The 26,753-nt window shown below is 36.6% G+C and overlaps 1 protein-coding gene and 1 long non-coding RNA gene across 7 annotated transcripts in view; one reads left to right on the forward strand and one right to left on the reverse strand.

The window, feature by feature from the left end:
• Positions 1–26,753, forward strand: part of LOC144303727 (uncharacterized) — a 122,121-nt gene that overhangs the window by 12,564 nt on the left and 82,804 nt on the right. For 3 of the 6 annotated variants that reach the window (XR_013370696.1, XR_013370700.1, XR_013370697.1), the window contains exon 3: positions 13,672–15,428. This is a non-coding gene — a long non-coding RNA (uncharacterized LOC144303727). The remainder of the gene's footprint in view (positions 1–13,671; positions 15,429–26,753) is intronic. The other 3 variants (XR_013370698.1, XR_013370699.1, XR_013370701.1) reach the window with 1 other exon arrangement.
• Positions 4,082–20,489, reverse strand: ADH4 (alcohol dehydrogenase 4 (class II), pi polypeptide). Its single transcript, XM_077882092.1, has 9 exons — positions 20,334–20,489; positions 19,470–19,571; positions 18,076–18,217; positions 17,091–17,178; positions 14,374–14,605; positions 11,925–12,185; positions 7,399–7,534; positions 6,592–6,727; positions 4,082–4,523 (listed from the first exon to the last, which is right to left on the reverse strand). The coding sequence occupies exons 1-9, from the start codon at positions 20,439–20,441 to the stop codon at positions 4,499–4,501; spliced, it is 1,230 nt and encodes a 409-aa protein (XP_077738218.1). The 5' UTR covers positions 20,442–20,489; the 3' UTR covers positions 4,082–4,498.

Genomic DNA, 26,753 nt, shown 5'->3' on the forward strand with positions numbered 1-26,753 from the left:
TGTTATAGGAGACCGGATTATTCTAGCTGTCTTCAGCTACCAGAGGGACTAAACTTTCTGATGCTCTGGAGAGCAAAACTAGGAAGGCAGACCTTAGTTTTAACCATATAAGGAAAAAATTGACCTATGAGGGGTTTAATCCAGGGTTGACTGATCACCCGTTAGGCATATTTTTAAAAGTGATTTATTTACTTAATTTGGAATTGGAAAATATCCCCTTTCCTTGACCTAAGTTTTTATTTTGAAAAATTTTGCAATTTTCGTATTTGAAAAACAGGACAATGGATACCTCTATGTTTTTCACTTAGGTATGCCAATTAATATTTTTTGTCACATTTACTTTCTCTTGCTCTCTCTCTCTCTCTCACACACACACACACACACACTACACATTTTTTTGATGATCCATTTGAAAGGAAGTTGCAAATCTCATGAAATTTACCCCCAAATTTTTCAGCAACTATCTCCTACTAGGGTCATTCTCCTACATGTTACCATCCATTCTTAAGATATGTTCAGTTTGAAGTTTCTGTGAACCTCTCATAAGCAAGTGAGAAAAGTAGTGTTTCTTTGCCCTGTAACACAGGATTTATTCGATGAAATTAATAAACTTTGCCCTGCCTACCTCATAGAGCACATTGCTTGGAGGCCCTGCTATCAGCAAGGCACTCAAAGAATGTGAAACATGGCCTTGCCCTCAAGAATTTATGGGCCAGTGAAAATTCTGGAGAATCACGTGGAATAATGCACATGAAAGTAGTTTCTAAAATGTCAACTATGATATATGTGAAAGTTGTTATTCTCTCCCTGAATCGTTTTTCAAGAAAATAGGGTCTAGTAGATGGGAAAAAGAATGTTTTAAACAAACACCAGAGGGCGCGGTAGTAGCATATAGAAAACAATGACCAGCTAGGATGCTCGAAGAGTGATTAAACTTTAAAACTGCATTTTTTTCTTGCCAGAAAAATATACTGTGATTGTGTTGCCTTCTACATTTAAGTATTATTCACCCTATTAACTGACATTCTTAAAGTTTTGTAATAATTTCAGACTGAAAAAGCATGAAAAAAAAATAGACCTGAATATTTTACTATGTTAGAGAATCAAAACCTTTAAAATTAATTTTTCTTTCCTTTGGAGGGGTCAAATTCGTTTTTTAAAAAAATAATTTATTTATTTATTTATTCATGAGAGACACATAGAGAGAGAGACAGAGACCTAGGCAGAAGGAAAAGCAGGCTCCTCGTGGGGAACCTGATGCAGGACTCATCCCAGGATCCTAGGATGGCACCCTGAGCCTAAAGCAGACGCTCAATGGCTGAACCATCCAGCCATCCCTGGAAGGGTCAAATTCCACTCCAGTTTTGTTTCAGTAACTTGGAATCCTAGAAATACTGATTTGTGTGTTGTCCCTAGTATTTTGAAAAGTAACACTTAAAATTGAAGAGCAAATTTGAGAGCCCTTAGGAGAAATAGATAACTGTCAGTAGCTTGCAGATTTATTTTTATGTCTTTAAAGTGCAATTTTTAGGGATTCCTGGGTGGCTCAGTCAGTTAAGTGTCTGACTCTTGATTTCATCTCAGGGCATGATTTTTAGGGTCCCGGGATTGAGCCCCACGTCAGGCTCTCCACTCAGTGGGGAGTCTTGTCTCCCTCTTCCTCTGCCCCCTCCCTGCCATACTTTGTCTCTGTCTGTCCAATAAATAAATAAATCTTGAAAAAAATAAAGTGCAATTTTTAAATGGAACTGTGCAGGCCGAGAAAATTAAGGCCATTCCACTTTAAGTTCAGCGTTAGCACAAGTACAGCCATCCCAGGCCCCTGTGAATAAGAGCTGAACTTTACCTTACTTCAGTTACAGAAAAACAAAAAAACAAAAAAAAACAGTTTACAGTTTAATGCCCTAGAAAGCCCCATATTAGAATAAAAACAGAGCCCAAGCCAAGGGCAGGAAGCCCCTAATAGAATGAGAACAGAGCCCAAGCCAGTGGCAGGAAGCCCCATATTAGAATAAGAACAGAGCTTAATGCCCTTGAAGGCCCCATATCAAAATGTAAACAGAACTTGAGGAATTCCTCCACCCCTTCTGAAGGTCCCCTAGAGCAGCCCTTAAAACTAAGCTAAATCCCATCTCGGGGTCCAAGTCCCTGCTCCGCTGTGTCGGGTACACTTGGACCCAAGCTCGAGCTTGTAAATAAACCCTCGTGTGCTTGCATCGGTGGCCGCTCCTTGGTGGTTTCTCGGATTTGCAATCTTGGGCACAACAGAACTTTTCTGCACATTGCCAAATGGTTAGTGGTACATGATTTTAGTTCCTGGAGTATCCTATAGATTCAGCATTCATTTATCATTTTAAGAAAGAAATGCTTGGGTGACTTCGGAATTAGGTGTATGTTTTGGAGAATTATACTGTGATTACATTTACCAGAAGTTTCAGCTAGGTGCATGGATAAGAAAAAAAGGCCTTTGCTGCCAAGGGAATGATCAAGGTTAAGCTTTAAACCTCATACACATCACTCTGGGTTTTCAGTGATTCTATAAGTAATTTTAACAGCCTTGTGAAAAATAATGAAATTTTTGTTTGTTTTCCAAATCACAGAACCGGAATTAGGAAATTAGAAGACATGTAGACGCAGGGGCCATTGACTGCAGGAGTGATCGCAGAAGTAGAAGGAAAGAGAGAGGGAGAGGGAGGGGAGATACTGTATCACAATTTTACATAAAAATTTATTCTCATAATGACCATTCTGAGTTATTAGGATGAGGTTTGTGAATCTCTTTTTAGGAAAAAAAGAGGCCTGTAGAAAATGTTTTGGAAAAATATCATTCAGAAGGGCTAATACAAACTGGATACTCATGAGGATGAACTTGGTCAAGCACCACTTCTTTCTTTCTTTTTTTTTTTTTTTATTTTTTTATTTTAAAGATCTTATTCACTTATTCATGAGAGACACACAGACATAGGCAGAGGGAGAAGCAGGCTCTACGCAGGGAGCCCAATGTGGGACTCAATCCTGGGACTCCAAGATCACACCCTGGGCTGAGGGCAGGTGCTCAACAGCTGAGCCACCCAGGTGTTCCATGCACCACATATTTATTGAGCCTACTTAACAGAGGGATGCATTCAAAGACTGTTCTTCCTTCAAGAAGTTTACAAACAGACTCTTGCAAAACTAACAATGGAAGCAGCATGTGTTAAGATTTCCATAAAGACAGTAAGAGCCAAAGGAAATCTGGGAAGGCAAACAGTTCCAGGGCTGCCAACAGCTGAAAAGGAGGTGGGAAGTTCGTGAAGCTGGGGAAAGATTGAGGAGAGGAGTCCAGGGGATGAGGAGGAGATAGAACACACCTGATACAGGGAATAGTATGGGAAAGGACAGCCACCTGTTGGGTATATCCTACTCCCCGCAATGGTAACCAAGCAAGCATTTACAGACAGATTAACTGCCTTCCATTTCTAACCAAAGAGAGTCTGCAGTAACCCCGAATGTAAGTTTCTACTTTGAAATATTATCACCCTTCTCTGCCAACGCTTCCGGGAAGTTTATCTTCTCTCAGTTCAACATGTGGTAAACATTTAATAAAACGAGTGGGTTTCAGGAATTATGGTGAGCTGATAGCTGTTCCAAATTACCCTCTCCTTAAAAGATCTTCATTTTTGGGATGTCTGGGTGGCTCAGCAGTTGAGCATCTGCTTTCTGCTCAGGTGGTAATCTCAGGTGCAGGGATTGAGTCCCATATCAGGTTCCCTGTGAGGAGCCTACTTTTCCCTCTGTCTAGGTCTCTGCCTCTCTCATGAATAAATAAATAAAATCTTTAAAAAAATCTTCATTTTTTATTTATCTCTACCCATTTATATAGCTTTTGATATCCCATTACTTGTGATTATAGTTCATAGTGGTAAAGCAGGGCTAAGAGAAAAGTAAATACCTGATGTCAAGAAGGAAATTATTTAGCAGCTTATTAAAGAAGATCAGCTTGTAGCTTATTGAAACCCCCAAATTATGTAACAGCATTATATATATATATATATGACATTTTAAAGATACTTGTATCTTATGTACACATATATAGTAGTCATTCTAGTAAAAATCAAATTTTATTATGGAGAATTTTAAGCATAAGCAAAAGTAGAGAGAACAGTAATGAAACCCTGAATATTTATCACCCAACCTAAAAAATTATAAACATATAGCCAACAAGCTTTACTTCTTACCCGTCATTCCCCGCTCCCACCTCTCCAGAACTAGTTTTGAACAATTCTCATCATATAATTCTATTCATAAACACACCAGTTATCATAATTACTAAACAGGAAATATTAATATATTTTATGGATACAAATGCTGTAATGTTTATAACTATTTGATGTTGAGATGTTAACTTTAAATAGTTGTTTAAATTCATGGCAATCCGTGGTTCATTATTATAGATTGTAAATTAACCCAGACAGGTTCAGATTCAGTCAGATAGTATTCCAATTTATTCCTGGTGTCTTCAAAAGGTCAGGACTATCCGAAGGCTGTTAATAATAAGACAACAATCAGCATAATTTTTGCGGTAAATTTAACCAAGACCCACAAATAATTTTTGTACTTTTATTTCGACATTTGGTTTAATTTTTCTTTATAGACATCTATAAAAAAAAGAAATTAACAAATTATGTCTAATTTCTTTTATCTTGGCATCTTCTTCCATTCATAGAATTAATAATACTTCATATATGGTGCTAATAAGCTGGGAAAACTTGGGGACCTTCATGTGACCCTGGGTGAGGTCTGTGCTGCCCAATGGTGCTATAAAGTAGAACATGCTAGGATTGTAGTGAGGTTTTTGTCTTGGAATAGTCACTGCTTGGTGTATTGGGATGATGCTTTCTGAGAATCTAAATATTCTTACTCCTTGATAATTCCTTCAACATGTAGAAGCAAAGAACGAGGTAAGCCTCAAGGACAGAGACTTCCTTATGTTCCACCTTACTGCTAGAGCTATGGAATCCCTGGCATTAGCAGGTTGCCATGCATATATGTTTTCTTCACCCAGGGACGGGAACTACATCTTTCTACCTGTGGAGGGAGAACCTCTATGTCCTTTCCTTGCCATGAGTCAGGGTCACTGCACCTTAAGAGGCCAACTGAGTGTTGTATTCCCTCCACTTCCTTGCTTCTATGCAGTTGGTATGGCAGGAGGGCCTATCCTCAGTTGTGCTTCCTATACCCATATGCTAAGTCCCATCCTCTGCTTTCTGCATTGTCACCTTTCCATCAGTGTGGGCAGTAATGTGGTTTTCTCAGTGAGCCAGAGGGGAAGTAGGAGGCCTTACTCAAGTATCTAGCCCTCAGCCTTCCATTCTCTCACTGATTTATCAGGCCTACTTTAAAAGCATGGGAGACTTGCCCAGCTATTAATAAAGTAATTCACCATTTTCCATTTGGCTGCCACTTAGCATTCCTTGTGGGTGTATTCCATGACACAGAAATCAAGGGGGAAAAGGGTGGTGGTGCATGAGATATGAGTTTTGGGGTCTAATGCCCCATATTCCAACCTAACTCCCAACATAAGGAATACTCCTTATAAGAATATTGAGATTATGCAAAATATTGCAGGGTTTATACACTAAGTTAATTTGTGTAGCTTAAATAATCTTTCTTTTTCTTTCTATCGAGCTTCTTCTTGATACATTGCAGTTAATGGGTTTGCAAAATAGAGAGTTCATGTCAGTATAAATAATTTCTCAGGAAATACTTTCCTAGGAAGTAGCCAGGGTCCTCACATGTTTTCTTCTTTTGCAACATTTATTTTCTGTTTCAAACTCATGTCATGTAACTTTAGTTTCATTTTGTGAAACTCCCATTTTGTGATATCTTCTTGTTTTGTTCCTTTTTTTTTTTTTTTACATCTCCTCTATGAAACTATTCCTGGTGTTTTGCTCTTTGCTTCTATTGAAAGCTGTGCTTAATCATTTTAACCAAAATCATTGATCCTAGTCTCTCCTGCTCCTCAGTTGCTACAGAACTCCAGTTGGGCCATTTCTATAAGTTAGTTCTCATGATCTGTACCAAGGGAGCACAATATAGTTAAAACCATGGATCAGATTGTATCTTATTGTAGACTCCGGACAAAGCAAGAGAGTAAGAGTTGAGGTATCCTTTGTTTCTTTAAATGAGTCATTCACTGCTCACATATCAGTGGTTTTCACTTGGTTCTGACCTTGAAGGGACTGGAATGGGCACTTTGTTAATTGCAGAATTTAATGATGGGAGACCTAGGGCTATATTGCACCAGAATGACCTGACATTATACCGTAGAAACCTTTCTTTCTAGGGAACAGCCCCAACTGAATTAACAGTTGTTTGTGAAAGGGAAAATATGTGTCAGTTTATATCACCACTCTCTGTTGGAATAGTGTATGGCAGTGTACATTATGGAAATTGAGTAGAAAGCTTTTCTTTTTTCCAGAGGTCACCATTTAATCTTTAAAGCACATCTAGTATGTGTGATGATGTGGAAAATGTGAGAAAAGACAAACTGGTTAGTTTTTAACAAATAAGGTCATCATAAAGGTTTTTCAAACCTCCTTGTTAATTTACCTTTTTCCTTGGTTCATTATGTCAAATGCCTCATTGATTTTGTCAAAAGGCAGAGTGTGAGTCACCAATAGATCCAGATCAAATTTCTTATTCTTGTAGTCAGTAACCAGCTTTGGGATAGAATCGCTTTTCCAACCTGCAATTTGGCCAAGAAGCCAAGTAAAGACACGGTATTTGACAGGAGGTAGTTTAATCAGTTTGTTGAGTGAATTAAATTACTAGGTCAGATTTGAGTTGCTTTCAAATGGATTATCCCTCCCATCTTTAATTTTCTACAGTTTAATTTATTTAAAAGTTTTTCTTAATAAGAAATGTTAAAATTAGTTCCTACTTCTAGATAAGGAATTATCAGATTGATTAAAGTTTACCTTTTGTTCCTCTGTGTTGGTTCATTTTAATGCAAATTTCATTTCAGTTTGCAAATTGTAGTTATCCATCTATGCAAACTGTTTACTTTCAGGGAAAAATTGGAGAGGGAGACAAACCATGAGAGACTCCTAACTCTGAGAAACAAACAAAGGGTTGTGGAAGGGGAGGTGAATAAGGGGGATGGGGTAACTGGGTGACTGGGCACTGAGGAGGGCACTTGATGGGATGAGCACTGGGTGTTATACTATATGTTGGCAAATTTAAGTAAAAAAAACTGTTTACTTTCAAATAATTCCTAGAATAACTTTTATGCAGTCTCTAGATATGTTATTAGGCACTCAGTATTTAAACAACATTTTTTCCCCTTTTCATTCAATAATCTTCATTGGAAGAATTTGCATACTACTATGGAGTAAATTAAAAGAGAAAAAAACTGACCACCAAAGCATGTTCCATTTATGGTACGGCCCATTATTAGCTCTACTGGAGATATAGTCAATCTTGACATTTCAGAGTTTACTCCAATCAAAGTACATGATCCCCAACCTACTGTTGTGCAGTCCAGGGCTGCTCTCTAGAAGGTAAAACAAAAAGGATTAGTTGAATAAGTAGAAAAAGTAGAACATGAACTCTGTAGGTATGTACAATACTTTAGGGAAAATTTATACAACTCTGCATATAAGATAAGATTAGTCAAGCTAATGAGGTTATGGCATTGTTGATGATACTTGAAGCTCCACTGTACAGTTTCAGGTAGAAGATTCATTAAAAGTTTGAACTTCATCAAAAAAAGATATTGAAAAAAAAAGATATTGAAAAGAAACAGAACCCATTATTTTCTTCTGTTTAATACCATAGTTATGCTGAATCTGGAATGTGTATCATTGCAAATCAAGAAAGAAAAAAATATGTGAAGTTAGAAAAGAATTCTAGAAGATATATATTATAAATTCTAATCAAGTTTTTGATGATCTGCTGTGGGTATGTACTAAAACATTTGCAATTTCAGAGGCATAAAAACACAATCCTTGAAGTCATGAAGAGAGGATGGGTATCTACTAGAACCTAGGGAATGAGGTACACATTGTAAACTTAGTATATCTCAATATAAGATAAATAAAAAATGTTATTTAAAACAGAGCAAGACAGTTAAACAGAATCTGACACTAGATGCTGCTCATAAAACATTTTATCAGTTTTCCTACATTATTTATCTCTCAGAAGTAGAGTTATATAACTAGTTCTGGGCAATAGATTATCGGCAGAAGTGATGTGTGTTATTTCGTAGACAAAACAGAAAACCCGGTATACATCCTGCCAGCTGTCCATTCTCCTGCTATAACAATCCAGATGACCTCATGTTGACATTGTGAGGTCAAAAATGAGGGACGCCTGGGTGGCTCAGTGGTTGAGGTCTGCCTTCAGCTCAGGGCATGATCCTGGGGTCCTGGGATCGAGTCCCACATCGGACTCCTTATAGGGAGCCTGCTTCTCACTCTGCCTCTCTCTCTCTCTCATTAAAAAAAAAAAAAAGAACTAGCTGAGTCATTACATGGAAGACAGTGGCCCAGGGGAGTTGCCTTGATCTTTCCACAAGAGAAAAAATGTTATGTTAACCTACTGCAAGTTTGAGGTTAATACAAAAATGCCAAGGGTTGAAAATTTTAAGGAATTTGAGAAAGACATAAACTGTGGATGACCATTCCACAAGAAGCTGTATGGTAAATAGATGAACATTTTAATTTTTGAGACTAATCTTAAAGAAGAAAAGCATAAACTTTGTTTTATATCCTTTGTCATAGTCAGTGCTCAATTTAATTCTGACTTGTTGGGCAATTTTTATTTTTACAAAAGTCTCAATAGGAAGTATAGCTTTTTTTCATCATTGATCACTGTATAAAAGAAGCAATTTGAAGTAAATTCTCCCCCTTCTCTTTGTCTGTCTTACTAGTATTGGAAGATGAAGTGACCTAGAACTTTTAGAATGTATTATGAAAATTTTATTTGAATAAATGTTTATTGTTTTGAGACTTCATAACATTTCTTTATTTTTTTTAAAGATTTTATTTATTTATTCATGAGAGACACAGGGAAAGAGAGAGAGAGGCAGAGAGAGAAGCAGGCTCCATGCAGGGAGCCTGATGTGGGACTCGATCCCAGGTCTCCAGGATCAGGCCCTTGGGCTGAAGGCAGCGTTAAACCACTGAGCCACCTGGGCTGCCTGACTTCATAACATTTCTAAATAGCAACTGCTTTACTGTATGCACTTTTTATATGGCAGAAATATTTTTGTTTATGCTGTATAGAGAGATCCATGGAGAGGAGAAAATTCATAGACTTATTACCTGAAGGTAGCTATTTATATTAACTCCTATTTTCTATTTTAATTTTAAAATATCTTTCCTGTTGGCCCTTTTTTTAAAGAAGATTTATCCATCTATTTGAGAGAGAGAGAGAGAGAGAGAGAATGGGAGAGGGGAATGGTTGGAGGGAGAGGGAGTAAGAATCCTGAGGAGACTGCCTACTGAGTGCAGAGTCCAGTGTGGGGCTCAATCCCATGATCCCAAGATAATAACCCAAGCCAAGATCAAGAGTCCAATGCCTAGTTTACTAAGCCACTCAGGTGCCCCCTGTTAGCCTGTTCTACATTTCTGGAGCTTAGCTTCAAGCAAGGGATTCATCTCCCTGATGATAACTTAGTTAAAAATGGGTATCATATGCAAGTAAAGGGTTTTATTTAGAAGCTTCTGATAATTTTTGATGAGAATTACTTTTGCTTCTCAAAACTTTATAATATTGCCAGTTAATGTAACTTTATGATTGTTCTGTGGGTTCTTCAGGCTGCTTTACTTTGTAAAGATTTTATTTATTTATTTGGCAAGGAAAGAGAGAGAGAGAGAGAGCACAAGCAGGGCAAGAGGCAGAGGGAGAGGGAGAAGCAAACTCCCTGCTTAGCAAGGTGCCTGATATGGGGCTTGATCCTAGGAGCCTGATATAGGACTCGATTCCACGACCCTGGGATCACCACGTGAGCTGAAGGCAGATGTTTAACTGACTGAGCCCCTCAGGCGCCTCCTTTAGGCTGCTTAAGAGCATTAGTGGTCATTGAATTCAAGTTCATTCACAGGTATTACTGGACTCTGCTCTACAACCAAGAAATTTAGATTTCCTTAGTTATGGAAACATGGTGGATGGGTAGATAGCTGATCTTTTTGTGATAACTAAACCCATCTATTCTTATTTGGATTCTCTGTTGTAAGTCTATTCCATAATTTAAATAATAATAGAACCTGCCAAGATTTAGATTAAGTAGTTCTCAACTGGAGTAACTTGTAAAAAATATTGTACCTGGGCCCTAGACTCATGAGAATATCCTGGGATATGGCCCATTCATTGGTACCAAACAATGATAGTAACAACTCCCCAGGCATTTCTAAAATGTAGCCAGTGTTGAGAATCTCCATACTGGAAAAATAATATCAATAGGTTGAATTTCAATGTTTGAAAAAAATTTGAGCTGTGGAAAGTGGAGGAATGGATGTGGCACATTGTAAGTTGCAGATGCCAACAATAATTTAAGAAGCAGGATCTGAAGCATTGAACACAAAGGACCAGTATAGGATAAGAAGCCCTTAATGCATGAGTTTTCAGTAATAGCTAACATTTATGGAGTGCTTATTACCTGCTAGATCCTCCTTTAAACAGTTACATTATTCCAATGAAACCATTCTGAGAGGGGAGACCCAGGAAGGGAGCCTCATGCTTTCAGCAGCTCCTCCCCATCTCCATTCTCTTCTGGAGAATGCATCAGTTGGGTAAAAATCAAGGGGAAGAACTGTACAAAGCCTGCTACTGGGATGTTGAAGTACAGAATTCTATTTTTATAACCTCCCTAGAGGAGGGTTTTGAGAGCCATGTTGAATGAAGTTGTAAATAAAAGGGCGTAACACCACAGCTCCTCCACAGATCTCCTTCATGAAATAGGAAGAATCCATGGCAGATAATCAGTTGATAAATTGTTAGTCATCTCATAAAACAAAACAAAACTCGATTTAGCCTCTTTGAGCAAATAGACATCAAGTGACCATCCGCTGGAAAGTGAGGTTAGGCAGTCTGACAAGCTAACTTTTCCATGTGTAGTCTGTGTGATTGGTTCTTTACCCCACTTTTGAGAGTAGAATAAACAAGGCTGGTTTCATGGGCCTGCAGCCAGTGTAGTTGTTCAGGGCTCTGTGCCTGGAAAGGCCTTCAAATTATGTAGCTTGTCCTGAGAGAAGAAATCTGAATGATACAGAATTGTAGTGCTTAGGACAAAAGGTCTACATTTTATTTTATTTTATTTTTATTTTTTTATTTTTTAAAAGGTCTACATTTTAATTTTGAAGTATGTGTGTGTGTATGTATGTTTTTAATATATTGAATATATTGAAAATTTCAGATTTATGATGTGGACCTAATTTGGCATCCCTTTTATTAAGATCTGACGAATGGAATTGGATTGTTTGTAGATTGCTGACCTCTCACCACTCTGCTTTTAGGTTGGAATGGAATGCCTCCAGCTGTTAGGGGTGACACGTGTCACCCTGTCTTCTTCCCTCCTCTAACTCTGCCTTTTCTGTTTTTTTTCTCTATCATTTCTCATAGGCACAATTCTTTTAAAATGTTTATTTCTAAGTTTTCTCTTTTTGCTAAACTTCATGTGGAAGAATATACAGAAATATTAATAATCCAAGTAAGTATTAACATTTATTAATCAAATATTAATAATATACATAATCTGATATTATTAATAAATAATATTTATATAAATATATAATTTACATATATATAAATATACTAATGTTAAATTCAAAATAACCTTATCAATATACATACTACCAATTTAATAATATTTATATTATTAAATAGTTTAATAATATTAATACATGCAATTTATTATATACTATTATAAAAACTATATGTACCATGGCTTCAGGTCCACCTGCACAGTCAAAGGCAAAATCCACACCTCCATTGGTCATTTCAATGATGACTTCCTGGATGGGTTTATTGAAGTCTCTAGGATTGAGGCATTCAGTGATTCCAAGGGCTTTGGCCTTTGTAAACTTCTCATTGTTGATGTCAATAGCGATGATTCTGGAAGCTCCTGCTACTTTACAACCCATTATAGTGGAAAGCCCAACGCCTCCTAGGCCAAAGACAGCACAAGTAGAGCCAGGGGTGACCTGCAGGCAGCAAAATTATAAATTAACTTTAAATGGAAGTGGTCTCATTTTTTTTTTTTTTTTTTAAAGGAAGAGAGTGAAGTAGAGGCAGGAACATATAAATAAAAGACTGCCTAAAAAAAAAAAAAAAGACTGCTTGTCATAAAGCTAAATGATACAGCCAATGAGGGAAGTCTGCCAAGATTAAAATGGATGAGTCACTGGCTAAATTTGGAGAATCATTTGAATGCCATTAGAATTATAAGCTCAAAAAACAAAACAAAACAAAACAAAAACAAAAAGAAACCTAGGTGAAAATAATCCACTTGTTTTCCTCTTCCCTTTATGTTATCAGAACAAAATTTTATTTTATTTTATATTTTCCTTTTTTAAAGAATTTAAATTCAGTTATCCAAGATATAGTACATTATTATGTAGTATAGTACATCAGATGTAGTTTTCAGTAATTAATCAGTTACATATAACACCCAGTGCTCATCATATCATGTGGCCTCCTTAATGTCCCATCACCCAATTACCCCATCCCTGTACCCTCCTCCCCTCCAGCAACCCTCAGTTTGTTTTCTATAGTTAAGAGTCTCTAATGGTTTGTCTCCCTCTCTGATTTCTTCCCATTCAGTTTCCCTCCCTTCCCATGCACTGTTTCTTATATTCTACATATGAGTGAAACCATATGAAATTGTCTTTTTCTGATTGACTATACTGTTTTTAATTTTTAATATACTGATAGCCAAAAACAACATTTCTGTCTGCTTGACTGATTCTCAATGAAAAGTCTTATCTTGATATTATGGCTATTAGATCAGTTTTTAATTTTGATTAGGTTGAGTTTATTTCCTTGACACTTGAACAACTGCAGGTAACCTGATAAAGAGGAGTATTTAGATTGCAAAGCTGAGGATCAAGCCTTATCAAGATGTTTTAAGGATTGCATATGAACCTGGCTTTTTTTCATTCATTCATTGAAAAATTATCCAGTTCCTACTGTGTGCCAGGCACAGGGCTAGGCTCTGGAGATACCACAATGAACAAGAGAGAGTTCTTGCCCTCAAGGAGCAAATAGTCTAATAAGAAGGAGAAATAAATGGAAAATTTCTCCAGAGTGTGATAAGAAGAGAGACAGGGACAATAAGCACAGACACTTTAGGGGAAACTGAGAGGGACACCCAGTACATGCCTGACAGTTTGGAGGGTTTCTGGTAGGAAATGACAAAAAAATGGAGACAGCCAGAAGAGGGGTGTGTGTATGTGTAGGGGGCGGGGAGCTTTCCAGGCAGTGTTGATGGGAGCCATGTATGGAAAGCCCAGGGGCCACAGTGATTGGAGCCCAGAAACTGAGGGTCAGGCTTGGGGGAATGGTGACCCTGTGAAGGTAGAATTAGGGAGAATCACTACCCCACTGATGGAAAAGTGGAGTAATGAAAGGGCAATGAAATCTTCACATTTGTTGTTTAGAAACAACATTTGTTGTTTTGTTTCTGTTTAGAAAGAGCACTCTGGATGCATTTTGCAGTTTGAACTCAAGGATCGAAGACTGACATCAAGGCGGTTGTTTGAGGCATCCAAGTGATACTGACACCTGTCCAGTCTCTCATTAAACAGTTTTGTGAAAGTTTCTAAATTCTAACATGAGATTCCAAGGATGCATCTTGCCACCATCAGGGCTGCCACCTGAGATTCGCCTTTGGAGCCACAAAAGGACAGGATAAGAACCAGAGGTGAATTACCAGTTTGAGGGAGAGAAATCTACAGGATCAGGAAAAAAGCAGAGGTGACTAAATGGAGATGGGTGGGAGTTTCTGTAGTTTCTGTTGCCTCTTGACTAGGTCTGCTCTCCCATGGTGAACATTCATATTTAGGTGACATATTTAAGCACGCTATATTTAAGGCAGGGATAGTCTGTGATCTAACATACTAGTATAGGAAAAGAAATTAACATGAACTGAGTGCTGACTGTATGCCAGCTGCTGAGTTAGGTGCCTTACATATGTAATATGATTTGATTACCTCCTTACCTATTTATACTAGATGTTATTGCAGAGAGTAGGAATAGAGGGGTTAAATAACTTGCCTAAAGTCATAGAAGTAATAAATGACAGAGCTAAGGCTTGAAGAATAGCTAGCTGCTTTATTACTCCATCTCCTAGTAAATTCTATTTTATGCAACCTGGTGACGAACCACTTTTACCTTGGCAGTGTTGATTGCAGCTCCATAGCCAGTTGAAAATCCACATCCAAACAGACAAGCTCTCTCTAAATTTACATCATCATCGATTTTGGCAAGATTTATATCTGACACTACAGTGTACTGAGTGAAGGTACTGGTCCCCATGAAATGGTAAATTGGTTTTCCTTTGCAGGTAAACCTGCTGGTTTTGTCTTCCATTAGTTCTTGATCAACAATAGGATTTTTGACTAGACTAGAAAATAAAAAAAATTAAAAATTAAAAAAAACAAGATAATAAAGAGAGAACATAAATAGACCACTGGTTACATTCCTGAAAAAAACAGTTAAGTGTTATATATTTGTTATGACACTTTTATGAGATAGAAAAATTGAGAAAATGACTTGAGTCTTTTCACCTAAATATATAGTCAGAAGTACTCTAAAGTTAATAATGATAATAAACTTTTTATTGAATATTTTTTATGTGCCAGAAACTCTCTTGAGGGTTTGTATGTAATAATTCTTAGAAAAAAACTTATGGAAACTCAACTGTACATAAATGGAGAAATACTAGCCTTTTGAATGCCTGTGCAATTATATCCCAGCTTTAGCAGTTATCAACTCAGGGCTGTTCTTCTGGCATCTTTTACTCCCCCAACCCCCACCTCAAGGCTCACTCTTCCCCAGCACCTACCCTCCCCAATGGGATGGTTTCGAAGTAAACCCCACTCATTACTGTTTCATTTGTAAATATTTTATTATGTATCTCAAAGAGATTCTTTTAGGTTGATATATTGCATTTAGTTGACGTGTGTTATCTCTTTTAATTGATAGGTTCTCACCTCCCTCCTTGTTTTTTTCTTTGAAATTTATTTGTTGAAGAAACAGTCATTTGTTCTGTACAGTTTTTCCATTCTGAATTTTCCTGATTACATTCCTATAATTGGGTGTAACACATTTTCCCATCCCTGTATTTCCTCTTAACTAGTATTTTCAATCTAACTGGTTGATTTAATTTAGGTTTTATATTTTTGTAGGAATATTTCAAAGGTGGTGCTGTGAATTTTCATCTGGAGGTACATAATACCTTATTATCTCTCTTTTTGTGGTGTTAGAAATAATTGATGGTCATTGCCAAAATCTATTATTTTATTTAAAGTTTGCAAAGGGTTGTATTAATGCTTTAACTATCTATAATAACCCTGTGAAGTAAGCATTATTATTATTCCCATCTTATAGATGAGGAAATTGAGGCACAGTAATTAGATGTAAGAGTAGTACAATTTTAGCTTCTGAAATAACTAGCTTCAATCGACATTAAAGAATAATATGGATGTTATTATTTGCTGCTGCTGTGCTCTGTGCAAATTCTGAGTATAAAATTTAAACTCCGTGCCCAATAAAGTTATCTTCTAGAGTTTTTTTGGGAGAAGGAAAACTGGAAAATAGATTTTTCTTTTCCTTTTTTTAAAATAGATTTTTCTTTTCTTTTTTTAAATAGATTTTTCTTTTCCTTTTCTTTTTTTTAAGATTTACTTATTTATTTATTTATTTATTCATGAGTCACACAGAGAGAGAGAGGTAGAGACACAGGCAGAGGAAGAAGCAGGGAGCCCCATGCAGGACTCAATTCCGGGACTCCAGTAACATGCCCTGAGCTAAAGGCAGATGCTAAATTGCTGAGCCACCCAAGCATTCCCCTCTCCCCCTTTTTAGGAGGTTTTTCTGTATGTAGTCTCATTAAAGAATAAGTTGATAAAGGTTTTGAACTCTGGAGTCAGAATGTCTACGGTCAAAATCTAGCTCTAAGACTTTATCTGTGGGCCTTGGAATAAATTACTTTATTGTACCTCATTTCATTCCTCATTTCCTATAGAAGTAGCTACTATCTTGAGTTTGGCATTTATCAGTTCAGTAATATATTTATACCTTAACTGCATACACATGTAACCATAAACTATATTATATATATAGTATTACTGTTGTTTTATCTTTTTAAAGATTTATTTATTTATTTGAGAGAGAGATTGAGAAGGAGAGAAGCAGACTCTCCACTGAGGGCAGAGCCTTCAATCTCACAAACCTGAGATCAGGAGCTGAGCTGAAATCAGGAGTCAGAAGCTTAAAGAACTGAGCTACTCAGGCTCCCCTGTATATTGTATTATTTTGTATATGATATCTCACTAAATATATTTATCAGAAACTTGCTTCTTTCCTTTAACATCATGTATGTGAAACTATTCTATGTTGTTGTATGTAGATCAAGTTTAACCCTTTTCATTGTTATATAATATTCCACTGTGTTACTCCACAGCAATTCATTAATCCATTCTCTTGTTGGTGGACATTGAGCTATTTTTTAAAAAGATTTTTTAAAATCCATTTATTCATGAGAGACACTCAGAGAGAGACAGAGACATAGGCAGAGGGAGAAGCAGAATTCCTGCAGGAAGCCCAATGTGGGACTTGATCCCAGGATCCCGGGATCACAACCTGAGCCAAAGGCAGACACTTAACCACTGAGCCACTCAGGCGTGACATTGGGCTATTTTTAATTGCTGTTATAAACAATGTTGCAGTGAACATTCTAGCATATGTTTCCTTGAGTAATTTTACAACAATTTCTTATATACATCTAGGACTAGTATTGGTGGGTAGAAGCTTATTCAGATATTGCCAATGTACTTCCCCAAATATTATACCAATTTATAATCTTACTAATAGTGTATAGGACTTACCTGAGTTTTTTACATAAATTTGTGAGTGGATTCAGACAGAATTTGCATTTTCTACAGTGAGGCATGTAGAGTGGAATTACTTTGTCACCTGGAAAGAAAGGCCATATGTTGGATGGTGCCTAAGATACAGCTTGTAAAAGTCTCTACCAGATGAATCTTCTTTATGATATATATTTTATGTTTAGCATAAAGTATAGATGGCTATAGTATTTTGTTACTCTACATGATTGCTGATTCCCCCAAGTATTGTATATACTGTCTTTTTAACTTTTTCTTTTTTTTTTTTTTAAGATTTTATTTATTTATTCACTAGAGACAGAGAGATTGAGGCAGAGACACAGGCAGAAGGAGAAGCAGGCTCCCTAAGGGGAGCCCGATGCGGGACTGGATCCTGGATCCCGGGATCACGCCCTGAGCCGAAGGCAGCCACTCAACTGCTGAGCCACCCAGGTGTCCCCTTAACTTCCTTAACTTCCTTTCAATGAGGGGCACCTGGGTGGCTCAGTGGTTGAGCATCTGTCTTCGGCTCAGGTTATGATCCTGTGATCCAGGATCGGGTCCCGCATTGGGCTCCCCACAAGGAGCCTGCTTTTCCCCCTGCCTATGTCTCTACCTCTCTGTCTTTCATGAATAAATAAATAAAATCGTTAAAAAGAAATTCTTTATGATACTAAATTATTTTTCTGTTTTATTTAGAAGTTGTTATAAATTTTCATTTGTGTCCCACTTTGTGGCTTTGCTTCATAGCAGTTTCTCAGTGCTATATATAAATAAAGTGACCATATTTTCCATATTTTATTAGTTCTGACTTCACATACTCCGTCCCATTGTTAGACTGTGATAGATTGTATGTCTTAGTTTGTCTTTGGAAAAGATGGTTCCCATATATAAATAGAGATCAATTATAGCATGCAAAGCCAGGACTCTATCAGTTCCTGAAATTATCCTGACATTTCCATTTAATTGGCATCAGCAAAGAACATACCTGGTTTGAAGTTGGTCACTCCTGGCCCAACACTTTCCACAATTCCTGCACCCTCATGGCCAAGGATCACTGGGAAAAGGGCCTCTTTAAATTTAGGACTGATAGGATGGGCATCAGTATGGCACAGGGCAGTGGCAATTATCTACAAAGCAACCAAAGACTTGAGGCCTGTTTCCGTCATATCATTGGGGTTGTTAGGAGGCTAATCTTTTTTTTTTTTTTTTTAAAGATTTTATTTATTTATTCATAGAGATGCAGAGAGAGAGAGAGGCAGAGACACAGGCAGAGGGAGAAGCAGGCTCCATACAGGGAGCCTGATGTGGGACTCGATCCAGGGTCTCCAGATCACGCCCCGGGCTGCAGGCGGCGCTAAACCACTGCGCCACCGGGGCTGCCCTAGGAGGCTAATCTTGGGCCCAATGTCACCTTGAAACTTTACAACAGTCTTGGAGCTCAATAAAAGAATTACATTTTGGAAAAAAACAGCAATAAAAAAATAGCATATATTCTCCTCTTCTAAATAATAAACCTTTGTTTTCTAACTTTCATTGCTACTGGCAAATCATACAGAGATAAAATTGGCAGTTACTGGCTCCAGGAAAGAAAAAGTCAAAGGTAATGGGGAAAAGTTAAACAAAATCTTTTAGGAAGAGGGAATGGAGGAAATATAGGTTTCTAGGGCTTGTGCACATTTTGTTGAAATCATATGAAATGAAATAGGGGTAATAATATTTTTATAGTTAAAAGAGGTATCAGGTAAAGGATTGTCTCAATTACCAGCATATCTCTTATTATTCAAGATTCTGTTCATGAGGTTCTCTTAATCATTCTCATGTGTAAACCTGTCCTGTAGTGGTCCTGAGGAAAAATGTAAGCCAGGCCAGCTGTGGGGAAAATGGAGTTGTCCCAGCTCTCTATCTGTGATCTCTGTCTATACAGTGAAGTCTCTTTTCCCTGCTCACCTACACTTCTCCCTCCTCTGGGCAGCCAGGACTCTTATACTGCCCTGGGTAGCACTGCAGCTCTTTCCTCTCCCTTGTTTGGAACCAATTTTTTTATCTTCCTTTAACACTTTCCAATAACTGGCAACTGGAAAACAAAAAGAAAACTAATTCCAATCTAAAGTGAATTCCTTTGTCAAATTCCTCAGGCTGATGATTAATATTAAGATAAATTCAAATACATTTTAAGCTTTTTATCAGTAGCAAATGATAATTAGTAATTTGCCCCTCTTCGGATAATGCCTGTTTTTATATGGATCTAAAAATATAGTTCCGCCATAGGTGAAAGTGAAACTCCAGGTACTCTCAGTCATACCATGCAGGCCTGACCTAAAGAAACAAAGTCTGCACTTAGTGCCTTGTCTGTGCTGTCTAGGAAACGTCCCCACTTACTTGAACTCGAACTTCATGAGCCTTGGGGGGAGCTACCTCAATCTCTTCTATGCAGAGGGGCTTGCCTGTTTCCCAGGCAATAGCTGCTTTGCACTTAATAACCTGAGAAAGAGGGAGAGAGGGAGATTAATTATATAATTAATATGTAATTATATAGACTACAATTAAAATTATATTTAAAATTTCAAATATAAGTAACATTGAAGGAAACTAGAAACAAGCAGACCTATAATCCTCTGTTCTCATGCTACTATTTTCCTTTTGTTATGCTTTCCCAGTCTTTGACACATGAATACATAATTTTTGATAGTCATGCAATTTTGGATTATATTTTTAAATATTAGTCTTTTTTTTTTTTTAAATATTAGTCTTATTGCAGATACAATATATTTTAATGATAAGAAATTTCAAAATACAAATAAGAACAAAAGAAACAAAATCCACTTGTAATTTTATCACTTATTTTATGATTTTGGTATAAATTTTTTCAGTATCCCTAAACGGGATCTTTTCTATGTAATACTTTGTAATCTACTTTTTCTAGTTATTAATATGCTATGTTTTCCATATTTTTCTTTAACTTTATTTCTAACAGATGCAAATTCTATTTCATTGTTATAGCATAGTTATTGAAATCTCTCTTTTTTTGGCCTTTATAAGTAATATTTAATTAAAAATTCAGGTAGTAAGTATTTTGGCAAATCCACTGTAATTTCCTAAAAGTAAGTTCCTGGCATGAATTTATTCAGATCATTTTGATCAACTTTAGATTGCTTTCTGAGAGTAACCCTGAAGGAACCTTGTTTTAGCAAATATATAAAGAGACAAAAACCCAAGAATCAAACAAATAGTATATTTGCTTACTTTGCCCATGGTGCTCATTTTTCTTTGGCAGGCTAGCCTTGGAGGTTTCTTTCTGATTTGAGCGTGCTCCACGTCCTTTGTCCTTGAATAAATACCATTTCCGCCCATTTACTCTCCAATCACTTTCCTTTTTGTTGCTGTGACACATAGCTCCGCCCATTTCTTGCATGATTTGTACAGTCACATTTCAGCTGCCAATTGCCATTGCTACCAGAGCTTATTTGAAGATGTTTACTTTTTTCCCTTTTATTGCAAAAATAAGATAATAGAGAAAAGTTCATTAAACTTACACAGATGAATTAATATCTGTGTAAAGGGCATTTCTACTGTCCCTGAATCCTTCCTATACCCAGCCTTCTCTTCCACAAGTCTAATAATCATTTCCTTGCATTTCTTTATGATTTATGGTTCTCTATACAGTATAGTTAGTTTTACCTGTTAAAACCTTTATATGAAAAAAACAGAAAAAAAAATAAAACCTTTATATGAATGAAATCATAGTATATGTATACTTTTATGTCTTCTTTGTTTCTTTCAACCTCTGTGAGATTCATCCACATTAGTCTATTTTCATTATCCATTTTCCTTTTTAGCTTTTTGGTTTTTTGCTTATGATAAATCAGTGGTTGCATAAAAATTCTTTTAATTTATTCTGTTGTATATGTGTTTAAGTTTCCTTGGGGAATATTTAAGATTAATATGCAGCCAGTACACACTATTCAGGTGATGCCAGCTGTTAAAATACTGAAATTTTTATTCCATTTGGTAAAAAATCACTGCCCCAAATTTCTAAATTTCCTTTTAACTCTGTGGCAGCCCTGGGGAGCCCTGTTTCATCACTGCTGAGGAACTACTCTCTTGCACTTCCAAATGTATGAGCCCATCACCCTGGCCCCAAAGGTTTTGGGTCTCTGGCTGTGTGTAGTAAGGTTGTCTTTGGACTGCAGTAGGGAAATACCTACCACCCGTCCAATGTTCTGGGGCTGTGAACTGTAGTGCTATGGACCAGAGCACCCTTGGAGTCATACTTGCACAGTTGTTTGTAGGAAATAGAATGCCCCACATTGGTTGTTATGTATTTTGACTAGGAGTGAAATTGCTGGGTCTCCAACTTTGATAGACAATATCAAAGAGTTTTACAAAGTGGCTGCACATATAAGCAGCTATGTATCAGAGTTCCCATTGCTCCATATCCTTGTCTATGCTTAGAATTGTCAGACTTTAAAACTGTTGATAATCTGTGGGTGTGAATGATATATAATTGTATTTTAAATTTGTATTTCTCTATTTTTTTCTTTCAAGATTTTATTTAAATTCAAGTTAGTTCACATATAGTATATTATTAGTTTTAGGGGTAGAATTTAATGATTCGCCAGTTGCATATAACACCCAGTGCTCATTTCATCACATGCCCTCCTTAATGCCCATCACCCAATTACCTCATCCCCCTACCATCCTCCCCTTCAGCAACCCTCAATTGTTCCTTATATTTAAGAGTGTCTTATGGTTGGCCTCCTCTCTGTCCTTGTTTTATTTTTCCTTCCCTTCTCCTATGTTTGTCTGTTTTGTTTCTTAAAGTCCATATATGAATGAAATCACATAGTATTTGTCTTTCTCTGACTGATTGACTTCACTTACCAGAATACACTGTAGTTCCATCCATGTCATTGAAAATGGTAAGATTTCATTCTTTTTGATGACTAATATTCCATTGTATATGTAAATGTATCATATATATATTACATCTTCTTTATCATTCATCAGTCGATGGACATCCGAGCTCTTCCCATATTTTGGGTATTGTGGACATTGCCACTATAAACATTGGGGTGCATGTGCCCCTTCAAACCACTATTTTTGTGTCCTTTGGATAAACACCTAGTAGTGCAATTGCTGGGTGGTAAGGTAGTTCTATTTTTAACTTTTTGAGGCATCTCCATATTGTTTCAGAGTGGCTGCACCAGCTTGCATTTCTACCAACAGTGTAAGAGGGGGTTCCCCTTTCTCCACATACTCGCCCATATCTGTTGTTTCCTAAGTTGTTACTTTTAGCCATTTTGACTCTTACGAAGTGGTATCTCATTGTGGATTTGATTTGTATTTCCTGATGATGAGTGATGTTGAGCATTTTTTCATCTGTCTGTTAGCCATTTGTCTTCTTGAAGAAATGTCTGTTCATGTCTTCTGCCCATTTTTTGACCAAAGTTTTAGTTTTTTGAGTGTTGAGTTTATTAAGTTCTTTATAGATTTGGAATACTAGCCCTTTATCTGATATGTCATTTGCAAATATCTTCTCCCATTCTGTAGGTTGCCTTTTAATTTGTTGATTGTTTCCTTTGCTGTGCAGAAGCTTTTTCTTTTGACAAAGTTCTAATAATTCATTTTTGCTTTTGTTTCCCTTGCTTCTGGAGATGTGTCTAGTAATAAGTTGCTTATGTATATATATAAGGTCAGAGAGCTTGCTGTTTGTATTCTCTACTATTCTGATGGATTCCTGTCTTGCATATAGTCCATGTTAAGTTTATTTTTGTATATGGTATAAGAAAGTGGTCCAGTTTCATTCTTCTGCATGTGACTAACCAATTTCCCCATTATCATTTGTTGAAGAGGTTGTCTTTTTTCCGTTGCATATTCTTTCCTGCTTTGTCACAGATTAGTTGACCACAGACTTGAGAGTCCATTTCTGAGTTCTCTGTTCTGTTCCATTGACCTATGTGTTTTTGCGCTAGTATCATATTGTCTTAATGATTACAGCTTTGTAATACAGCTTGAAGTCTGGAATTGTGATGCCATCAGATTTGGTTTTCTTTTTCGATATCCTTTGGGTATTTGGAGTCTTTTCTGGTTCCATACAAATTTTAGAATTGTTCCAGCTCTGTGAAAAATACTGATGATATTTTGATAAGGATTGCATTGAACGTATAGATTGCTTTGAGTATTATAGACATTTTGACAATATTTGTCTTTCTAATCCATGAGAATGAAATGTTTTTCCATTTCTTTGTGTCTTCCTTAATTTCTTTTGTAAGTGTCCTAGAGGTTTCAGAGGACAGATCCTATACCTTTTAGGTTAGGTTTATTCCTAGGTATCTTATGGTTTTAGGTGCAATTATAAATGGGATTGATTCTTTTATTTCTCTTTCTCTTTCATTATTGGTATATAGAAATGTAACAAACTTCTCTGAGTCAATTTTATATCTTGCAACTTTGCTAAATTCCTGTATCAGTTCTAGCAATTTTTTGGTGGAATTCTTTTGAGTTTTTTACATAGAGTGCCATGTTGTTTGCAAAGAGTAAAAGTTTGACTTTTTCCTTGCTGATTTGGATGCCTTTTATCTCTTTTTGTTGTCTGATTGCTGAGACTAGGTCTTCCCGTATGATGTTGAACAGCAGTGGTGAAAGTGGACATCCCTGTCATGTTCTTGATCTTTGGGAAAAAGCTCTCAGTTTTTCCTCACTGAGAATGATATTCACTGTGGGCTTTTCATAGATGGCTTTTATGATATTGAGATACGTACCCTCTATCCCTACACTTTGAGGAGTTTTAATCAGGAAAGGATGCTGTATTTTGTCAAATGCTTTTTGTGCATCTATTGAGAGTATTATATGGTTCTTATCATTTCTTTTATTAATGTGGTGTATCACATTGATTGATTTGTGGATGTTGAACCACCCTGCAGCCCAGGAATAAGTCCCACGTGTTTGTGGTGAATAATCCTTTTAATGTACTGTTGGATCTAATTAGCTAGTATCTTGGTGAGAATTTTTATATCCATGTTCATCAGGGATATTGGTCTGTAATTCTCCTTTTTTAGAGGAGTCTTTGGTTTTGGGATCAAGGTAATGCTGGCCTCATAGGATGAGTTTGGAAATTTTCCTTTCATTTCTATTTTTTGAAACAGATTCAGAAAAATAGGTATTAATTCTTCTTTAAATGTTTGGTAGAATTACCCTGGGAAGCTGTCTGGCCCTGGACTCTTGTTGGTTGGGAGATATTTGATGAGTGCTTCAATTTCTTTATTTATTATGGGTCTGTTCAGCTTTTTCATTTCTTCCTGTTTCAGTTTGGTAGCTTATATGTTTCTTGGAATACATCCATTTCCTCCAGATTGCCTAATTTGTTGGCATCTGATTGCTCACAATATTCCCTTAAAATTATATTTCTGTGGTGTTGCTTGTGATCTCTCTTCTTTCATTCATGATTTTATTTATTTGGGCCCTCTTTTCCTCTTTCTTTCTTTCTTTCTTTCTTTCTTTCTTTCTTTCTTTCTTTCTTTCTTTCTTCATGAGAGACACAGAGAGAGGCAGAGACACAGGCAAATTAAAATGAAAAAAAAAGAAAAAAAAAAAAACAGTCCAAAACATTTGGGACACAGCAAAGGGGGTCCTAAGAGGGAAGTATATAGCAAAATAAGCCTTCCTGAAGAAGCAAGAAAAGTCTCAAATACACAACCTAACCTTACACCTAAAGGAGTTGGAAAAAGAAAAGGAAATAAACACTGAAGCCAGCAGGAGAAATATATTAATAAAGATTAGAGCAGAAATCAATGATAGAAATTTTTTAAAAAGTCGAACAGGTCAATGAAACTAGGATTTGGTTCTTTGAAAGAATTAACAAAATTGATAAACCCCTAGCCAGACTTATCAAAAAGAAAGGAGAGGGACACCTGGGTAGCTCAGTGGTTGAGTGTCTGCCTTTGGCTCAGGGAATGATCTCAGGGTCCGGGGATCGAGTCTTATATTGGGTTCCCTGTGAGGAGCCTGCTTCTGCCTCTGTCTATGTCTCTGCCTCTCTTTCTGTGTCTCTCATGAATAAATCAACAAAATCTTAAAAAAAAATCTATGTTGGAAAAAAAAAAACTACTTTGCTGTAACTTTTTATAAGAAATTTCAGATTGAACTTTTAATAGCCTCCCAAGGCCAGAAGCCAAGCCAAATACATCAAACTCACTTGCAGTATCTGTAGATTTTAGTGAAGTCCTCTCTTCCTGAGGGTCCACCAAATATGCCGAGGTTCTTGCACCTGTCAGTAAGTTACATTTTCTTATTCATCTAGTAAGGCTACTGGGAACACTGTAAGTAAGATATGAGGCCCACATTTCCAAAGGGCTCCAATGGCTCCATAAAGTTAACCTTAGTTCTTTGAAGCTGTCTGGTCAAGCTGAGTCTATGTATGTCTCTTTTAAATAGGACATTCCAGTCAAAGTTTTAGTAAAATAACCAATGTTACAAGAACAGATTCATTTTTTTAAGTTTTTTTTTTTTTTTTTTTTAAAGATTTTATTTGTTAGAGAGAGTGCATGAGAGAGCACAAGTGGTGGAGAGGGAGAAGCAGGCTGCCCACCAAGCAGGGAGCCTTACAAAGGGCTCAATCCCAGGACCCCAGGATCATCATCTGAGCCCAAGGCAACTACCTAACCAACTGAGCCACCCAGGTGCCCCCTTTTTAAGTTCTTATGTAAATACTCTTTATACCCAGCGTGAGGCTTAAACTCATGACTCTGAAATCAACATTTGCATGGTCTTCTGACTGAGCAACCAGGTACCCCTGGAGAACAGATTCTTATTAAACTTATGCAAATAATTATAATTGTCATGTAAGAAAGAATACTCACTGAGAGTTTTTTGAATTTTAGAGGGTTCATGTAAGGAGAAAAGATAAATGTTTTAATTTATTTACAAAGCATTTTTTTAATCAAATTTTTATAAGTTGTAGATATCTTAAGAGAAAAAGTTTCCTTAAATCTTGAAGAGCAAACATTAGAGATCCAGCAATGTTTCAAACAAGTCATAAAAACTATAATCATCCTATCTCAATTAATTTAGTATAATATTACTCATTCTTGTTTTGTTCAAATTCAGTTTTTCTGTTAGTTCTGGAAATTTTTAGTTTAGTTTTGTGATATTAAAAATACCAGAAACCTGTATTTGTCACAAGTCATTTTTATGAATCTCCTTGAAGCTGAAACACATTTGTAAGCAATCAGGGTGAAACAATAACCACAAATGACAAAAGACTCAAAATGGCCATAGTTAAAAATCTGATGAGAGTTCATTTTAATGCAGTCAACAAGAAAATTTGATTATTTTGTGACATATAACATTTTAATAATTAGAATTTCTTTCCTTGAATTTCTTTTCTTTCTGTTTTTTTTTTTTTTTTTAATAATTATTTATTTATTTATTCATGACAGACCCAGAGAGAGAGAGAGGCAGAGACACAGGCAGAGGGAGAAGCAGGCTCCATGCAGGGAGCCCAACATGGGACTCCATCCTGGGTCTCCAGGATGACGCCCTGGGCTGAAGGCAGCACTAAACCGCTGGGCCACCCGGGCTGCTGTAATAATTAGAATTTCAAGTGATAACATTACACCAAAACATATTAGAACTTTAGGAATTTTGTTTTTTCTAATACCGTTA

The sequence above is a fragment of the Canis aureus genome, chromosome 33 (genome assembly GCF_053574225.1).
Source record: "Canis aureus isolate CA01 chromosome 33, VMU_Caureus_v.1.0, whole genome shotgun sequence".
In the NCBI taxonomy this organism is placed as follows: Eukaryota; Metazoa; Chordata; class Mammalia; order Carnivora; family Canidae; genus Canis; species Canis aureus.